Genomic DNA, 7,403 nt, shown 5'->3' with positions numbered 1-7,403 from the left:
AGATTTGTAAATAATTTCTCTGCGTTCTCTGACCACCTCCCAGAACCTCTGTAACTCCTCGCTGACACTTGTACTTCACTTGCATGCCCAGCTCCTCCCAGCTGAATCAACCCCGGGCATAGGGAGCTGCCCCATGAAATGCGCCTTGCCATTCGTTCAATGAGCTAGGATATCTGCAGTCGGCGAGCTGTGATTCGCCAAGCCAGCTTTCAATCATCTCCCTTACTGTTATAAAGCACAATGATTTCAACACTGACTTCAGTGTGAATTTTGCACCTCTGCCGGCAAGTGTCGGAATCTAGAAGAGAAAAAAATACAAACACATCATTTGAAAAAACAAAGCAGCAAGGTTTATATTTCAGTTTTTTTAAGATTACTTGATTTGTATTTATAAGGCAATAATTCTCGCAGAGTCATCTGCACTATTATTTACAGTAAATAGGAAGTGTTGTTCAGCGGCGCAATGAAAGCGGTGAGTGATGTCCCTGCTCTGAAGAAGGCAGGCTGCGGTGAAATGACATTGCATTGCCTGTCGGAGCACAGTCTCAGCATCGCCCGCTGCAAGATGGAAGAGGAGTCGCTGGATCTGCAGTACGACATGAAGGATTGCTACTCCAAGCTTAAGCAGCTGGTCCCCACCATTCCCCAGAACAAGAAGGTGAGCAAAGTGGAGATCTTACAGCATGTGATCGACTACATTCTGGATCTGCAGCTGGCTCTAGAGACGCACCCGGCTCTTGTGAGACCACAGCCGGCGATCTGCGCCTCAACGCCCCGGAATCCTCTGACAGCCCTCAACACCGAGCAGGTAAAATAAAAGGAAGAACCGTCACTAAACTTCACTCAAAAACTGCACCTCTTTAAAAGAAATTCCTGCCTCAGTCATCTTACAGCAGCACGGGAAAGAGAGAGGGCTGTCTTAGGTAGATTACAAACAGAATCAATTTTATTTTTAAACAAAACTTTAACCATTTGGAATTGTTAGGAGCAAACATTTTCTAATGTCAAGTAACAAGGTGTTCGCCGTATTTCCCCGCGTTTTTCATCCTTACAGCACGGGAGATGGGGAATTTACGCTTATCGTATCCCATTGTCTATTCTCTACACTACCAGTGGGAACTCCTGCAGAATTAACGGGCATGTGACAGTGTGTATATGTTGATTGCATGTTTCTAGTGAAACGTTAACGATAACAACTGCTAAGATTTGCGGGATCGATACCTACACAATAAAAACATATATGAGCATCGCCCCTGGCTGATGTTATGACCCAACTGGAATAGAAATTCTATATTCAAGTGATGCAGTTTAATTTAAAAATATGTATATTTATACGTAGACGTGCGGATTAATTGTATCTTGGAACACGTTTCGGTTTACTGCGGGCTCTATTACAACAGGGATCATTTCTGTAGCACATATTACAACGTATTAGGTACGATTTCGATGGAAGCTATAGAAAGCACCAGGCTCTGTTTTATTCATGTCTAAACTGTACAGGTTGGAGAGTTAGGACTGTAAACTGAAAACAATTTCTTTCACTTAGGCCTTTTTGTGGACCGAGATATTATTAAAATCCAACCGGAACTCTGGTTTTATTAGTCCGTGCCGTTTTGTTGAAACCAAAGATGTTGATCAGGGCAAGGGGCAATGTAAAATTTAGGACATCACATACATTGTAATACAATTCGGATAAACGACATGTAGTTGTGTTAAATTTATAATCAGGCGCAAATGAGCTGCTCAAATTTAAAGCTTCCACAAGAGATACAATGTACAGTGCCAGAATGCTCAGAAATGCTTTCTCTTTGTGTTACAGACTGGGTCTAAAGTCAGAAGACAAGAGGACAGCATTCTCTGCCGCTGATGTGATGTGTGAGGTGGGCGCTAAAACGGGGTATTGTTTAATATTTACTTTCGTTTTAAGTAATAGCGAATGTCTAGCATCGTAAGTAAACGTTGCTAGTTTTTAAACTGTGTAAGTAGCGTGCAGCTGTCCATGTTTGAAGTTTTGTTCTGGTGGGTTTGGAGCTGCAGTTTGACCCTGATTTGTTTTGGGTTGCTGATCAAGCATGCCTTGTGTTGTGTTGGTGGCGCCAGTCAGTCTGGAGCTGAGTGTTTCACACACCCCCTCTTGTTCATTTTTCTCATACAGGTGTGCCCGAGAAACGCGCGCGCACACATAACAGAGACCAGAGAGGGGAAAGAGAGAGGAAAAAAAATCTAATCCTAACGATCAACGCCAAAAACCTATCCAACAGACTCCATTCTCGGAGGGGTTTCTGCCAAATTACGTCTTATCTTTCTGCTACTCAGCATTAAAGCCACAGACTTGAAAAAAAAGCAGAGCTCTGACCTTGGGACACTTGGGGGGGGGGGGGGATAAACTGAGTGACTTCAGGCTGATCGACAACTCATTGGAAGATAGAAGAAACCAGTGAAACCCATCTCGGGCAATAGTAGAAAGTTTCATCGACTAAAAACAACTGATTGCTGACGCTTTTTACTAATCAAGCAGTATCTTCCAGATGTTCTGTCATATTTTAAACAGACGACTGGCTTAGACCAGGGGAGTGTCGATACGCCATTTTTTCTAAAAAAAAATGTAAATGTATAGAAAGAAGGTGGGGTGGGCGGCGAATCTTAACCTGCTGTACATATTCAAGATGTTCTTTATGAGTGTACGTGGAAATGTATATGCTTTAATAGATCATTGTAATTATAAGATATTTTTTATTAAAAAAGAGTTTTTGTACAGTTTTACAAGGTTTCTTTTATTCCTCTCACCACCTACATTGATTCTGCACATGCATGTCACTTTCAGTGCCCTGACTAAAATTTTGCTGGTTATTTATTCATTTAGTTTGTAGATGGAAAATGTTTGACAAGGCTGTAAGGAAGTATATCCAAAATGAATTGGGAAATAATTCCATATTCAATTTGGCAACTTTATGAAGATGCAATTAAAATTATAACCTGTGACTGACGCAGTTGCATTTAGTTCATCTCTGTATCCTAGCTAAACTCAGATGTCTGTGGGTGTGGTGCCGAAACAAGGGGAAAAATCATAAATTCCAGTTCTCTCGATAGCTGGTTGGATAAGGCTTATTTTGAGCCTGAACATAAGTTGAAATTTAACTGTATGGAAACATTTGTCAGCTACACTAGTATCTTCATCCATTTTATAGTAAATGGGCTTTAAGATAATTCAGTGACAAATGTTATGCTCTCAAAATGTAGTTCCAGGCTCTTGACGGTCCAATCCAATCGGATAAATTGCTGATTTTTTTCCCCCTTTGAGAAAGCTACGCAGTACTAATTTATGGTGGACAAAATTAATAATTCAAATTGCCTGACATTTTGAGAATTGATTGAGCTGTCTTTATCATTGAATTGATGGCAATATATTGAGGTGGGTGTCTCTCCAGAGATATCACTTGAGAATGTTTGATTAGGTAAAGTACTATTCACAAGCACTAAATTTGTCTTCCATTAGCTAATCTTATTCTCTGGTTCTTAAAGTCCCTTTACATTCACCATTGTGAACCTATGTTCAGATAATTAGGAAATGCCAAATCTGGAAGATACTAGAGACAGACCTGAAATGGAACAGTATTAACTGTAAGCCACAAAAATAAACCACAATTAAAGGACAGAATTTTAATAAGTTTTTTTTGACATTCACTGAATCCTGACGTGTGAAGAGTGGTGAAAATTTTTTTGAGCGTTTTGTCTGTGTACGACCTAGTAAGAGTAAAGGCAGTTAAAAACAAGGATATAGAGGCAATTTTTTTCCTGGTTTGAGGTCTGTGGTTTCGATTCACTCGTAACTGTTGACATGAGAGAGTGAAAACATGTTTTGACTGGATTTTCTTCTCGGTTCATGGAGGATTGATTGGATTTTGAGGTGGGCAGTTTTTGAGTAAATACAATACCCTGACTTTTTTTTATTGTTCTAATGAATCACACACTGAATTGATTAGGCCTGTCAGAAACTGGTAGAAATGATTGGTTTCGTTGGTGGATAAGTTAGTCCTGATGACAGGAATCATGAAACAGATAGCAGAATGTGCCTGTCGACCCTGGCTGTACACGTTCAGAACATCAAATTCAGACTGGAGACAGGAGATGTCCATGAGTTTGAGTTGGGCATAGGGGAAGGAGAGGAGGGGTGAGATTTCTACACATTTTAAAGCAGGTCTTCAGGAGGATGAAAGCCTAAATAATTGTATTTTGGATTGTGATTAATTGATACAGTTTTGGGTTCTGTATTTTGCTCCCTTGAATAATGGATTTGGAGAATGGAGGAATAGCAACTATTTGTCATTTTATTCTTTGTGTTGTGGCTGGGAATTACTGTAAAGTAATTTCTAACAATCGATCTGATTTGCAGCCTGACCCAAACTTCTGGACGAATACGAACAGATCTGTATAAGGATGGGCACAGAGAGTCTTTTAGATTTAATCTAATAATGAGTTAAGGGGAAAAAGGGATTAGAACAGCTATTTGATTAGGTTCTTAAAATTGGGTTTGCATGGTTGAAACATTTAGAGGCCATTTATAGCAATAACATTTGGGCTCACATGCTTGTTTTGTATATCTGGAAGATTTTGTTAGATCTGAATTAAATTTAGATTCAATTGTGAGCAGTTGTTGGCTTATACAGCTGACGATATTTTGACAACCGGTTTCGGGGGAGGTAACAAGATAGTTGTGTTGGTTAATGATATTGAGTTTTTTTGTACGATAGCTGACAGATTTGGGTATTGCTGCAAATAACAGTATAGTACCATCTCTGCCAAGTCTTCGCAGGTACCGATTTTTAACTCTTGATTTCGGAATTATAGAGTTATGTTATTTACACTGAAGCAAGATGAATGTAGTGAGCAAACAAAAACGTACCTAACAAGAACGCCTTTCACATTAAGAAGACCAACAGAAGATAATTGCATTTAAATCAGTTTTAAACTCTGTATCTTTAAGTCACCTTGCAATTTCCCCCCTTCCCTTTTAAAGCGTGGCAGTTTGAGTGATGTACCACAGCGAGCTTTGTTTTCTGTCTACATACATCTGGATCTATCCGGCAGTATATGTTTTCAGACACCCACAGAGAAACAAACAAAGATAGGCTGGTGATTTATGAGTATTAAATCTGCCACCGGGAGCCCTCAATAACGAGTATCACCCCAATCCCAACACCACGAAAAGGTTCGACTGAAGGTTCGCCAAAACAACGAGGAGCGAAACTGAGCTAGGTACTATTTTACGTTCAATTTCGCCCCCTACAGACAAGTAATGTCAAAGGGGAAAAAAAGCAATCAGCGGGCTAAAAATATTTAACTCTTTCCTGCTGGTTATGCCTCCCACCTGGCCGTGAGTACGAGGATTACAAATACATAAATATCTATATGAATCAAAGTAAACGTTCAACAATCGTTTTCCAGAGCGACACATTACTGTCTCTGTTTCATCCTAATAATATTTGAAATTCTATTAATCCAAAAATCATAATTCAGAATTCAGTTTGTTAGTCCCAATCAAATATTGTATGTTTTAAGACCAATAGACATCCGTGAAATACTAATTTATTCTTTAAAGGGCTACCTGAGGATTTATTCAGCAACTAACTTGGTTTAAGTTGCTGTTCCCGGAAGTCTATTACCAATGAGAAGTGGTTATAAAAATAAAAGTTGCAACAAGCAGATGAAAATAATTATCCAAACCGTTTACGTTACAGAAATGATTTTGAATGATGACATACGAAACAGAAAATAGTAGAAATATGGAAATAATTTGGAAATATCCTGAAATCAAAACATTTTTTTGAACTGCACTTCAGATTTCTGAGGTTTCAGAACATCTTTTTCTCCTTCAGTTCTCTTGTTAATGTGAATTAATTTCTGTTCTTAATTAGTCAGTTGGGTTATTTTCCCATTATTAAAAAAAAGTGAAAAGAAAATGACAAAACTCTGGAAAACAAAAAGTAAAATGACTGAGGAACTCAGGTCCTGTCTGACCTCTTGAATGAACATCAAATAAGTCGTGGCACCCTTTCAAAGATAAAACATGTCAATTCAACCCTACCAACATATAATAAACATAACTGAAAATTTATCTGCTGTTTGTGAAATCTTGCTATGAGCAAATTGGCTGCTGTGTATCCTGCATTCTCTCCTGGCTGCACTACATTGTGAAGCACTTAGCCCCAGTTTGAGATCATGAAATGCCCAAAATGAATGCAAGCTATTTTTTTGTATTTTGTTTTGAGAATGTTCATTTCAGACCTGTTGTGTATTGTCTTAATGAATTGTTAAAATGGGAAAATATCTGACTTAAAGAGATCAAGAAAAAAAAGTAACACCTAATGATTGAAGCAGGCAAAACTCAGGTTAAGTATGCAGTCACACTTTTTTCTAATATAATACCCTTGAACTGATATAATGAAGCAGTACGAAAGAAGGGAGCATTTAATAAGATACTTGTATATTTTATAAATAATGAAAGTTCTTGCTTTTATATTACACCTTATCACATCCTCAAAACATACAATGGATTACCTTTTAACATATAGCCCTGGTAACTGCACAGAGAAATGTAACAAAGGATGAAGAAATGGCCAGTTAGTCTGTTTTGTTTCCTGGTGTTGATTGAGAAGAAATATTGCCCATGGCACCATGGGAACTCCTGGAAAGGCGGATGGAGCTTCAGGTTAATATTTAGTTCAAAGCCAGTATTTTTTAAAAAATGCAGTACTCCTTCACTATTGCAGTAAGACATGAAGCCTAGATTACGTGCTCGCAAGTCCTTGAATCTGTAACCGCCTGACATTGCAGCAAAACTGTTAACAAATGAGTCTATCTGTTCCTCATAACCAGGAACATGACCCATTTTGTAATCTTCATCATAGTATTGGATTTCAAAAGGTAATAAACACAAAAGCATATCTTAAATCTTAATTACAATATTCCCCTATATTCTTATGTTGGAAACTGACAACTATTCAAATAGGAGTAATGCATTGATCAATGACACATTGAATTCCTAAAAGATTTGTGGAAGGTTTATGTAGCACCTCCCTTCTAAAGCATGACATTACAAAGTAGTGCAAAGTAAAGTACTTACAGCACTGATACTGACAATTTGGCCCAACTAGGGGAAACTGGTGTAATGGTAATGTCACTGGACTAGTAATCCAGAATCCAAATAAATGTTCTGGGGAGATGAATTTCAATCCCAACCTGTCAATAGGAGAAATTTGAATGCAATAAAGATATACCCTAATGGTGTCTGCATAATTAGTTTAGCTTGTTGTAAAAACCCATCTGGTTCACTAAGGCCTTTTAGGGAAGGAAATCTGCTGTCCTTACTTGGCCTGGCCTGCATGTGACTCCAGACCCACAGA

General features: G+C 38.4%; 1 protein-coding gene across 2 annotated transcripts; it reads left to right on the top strand.

Moving 5' to 3' along the window:
• The first annotated feature begins 254 nt into the window (after positions 1 to 254).
• On the top strand, positions 255 to 2,760 carry id4 (inhibitor of DNA binding 4). 2 transcript variants are annotated; one of them, XM_048523779.2, is made up of 3 exons: positions 255 to 808; positions 1,820 to 1,897; positions 2,156 to 2,760. In XM_048523779.2, the coding sequence occupies exons 1-2, from the start codon at positions 464 to 466 to the stop codon at positions 1,865 to 1,867; spliced, it is 393 nt and encodes a 130-aa protein (XP_048379736.1). In that variant the 5' UTR covers positions 255 to 463; the 3' UTR covers positions 1,868 to 1,897; positions 2,156 to 2,760. The 2 variants fall into 2 exon arrangements, with proteins under 2 accessions (XP_048379736.1, XP_048379728.1); XM_048523771.2 differs by having other exon boundaries at positions 256 to 808; positions 1,820 to 1,880.
• The last annotated feature ends 4,643 nt before the right edge of the window (positions 2,761 to 7,403 follow it).

This window comes from Stegostoma tigrinum, chromosome 2 (assembly GCF_030684315.1).
Source record: "Stegostoma tigrinum isolate sSteTig4 chromosome 2, sSteTig4.hap1, whole genome shotgun sequence".
Lineage (NCBI taxonomy): Eukaryota > Metazoa > Chordata > Chondrichthyes > Orectolobiformes > Stegostomatidae > Stegostoma > Stegostoma tigrinum.
The sequence above is the reverse complement of the archived record's forward strand: the minus strand, read 5'-3'. Positions and strand labels throughout refer to the sequence as shown.

What these genes read in the sequence shown, in the direction of transcription:
- id4 (XM_048523779.2), top strand. Translation starts at nt 464, where the DNA reads ATGAAAGCGGTGAGTGATGTCCCTGCTCTGAAGAAGGCAGGCTGCGGT. An exon ending in CAGCCCTCAACACCGAGCAG is followed by an intron (nt 809 to 1,819) that starts GTAAAATAAAAG and finishes TTTGTGTTACAG; the next exon opens with ACTGGGTCTAAAGTCAGAAG.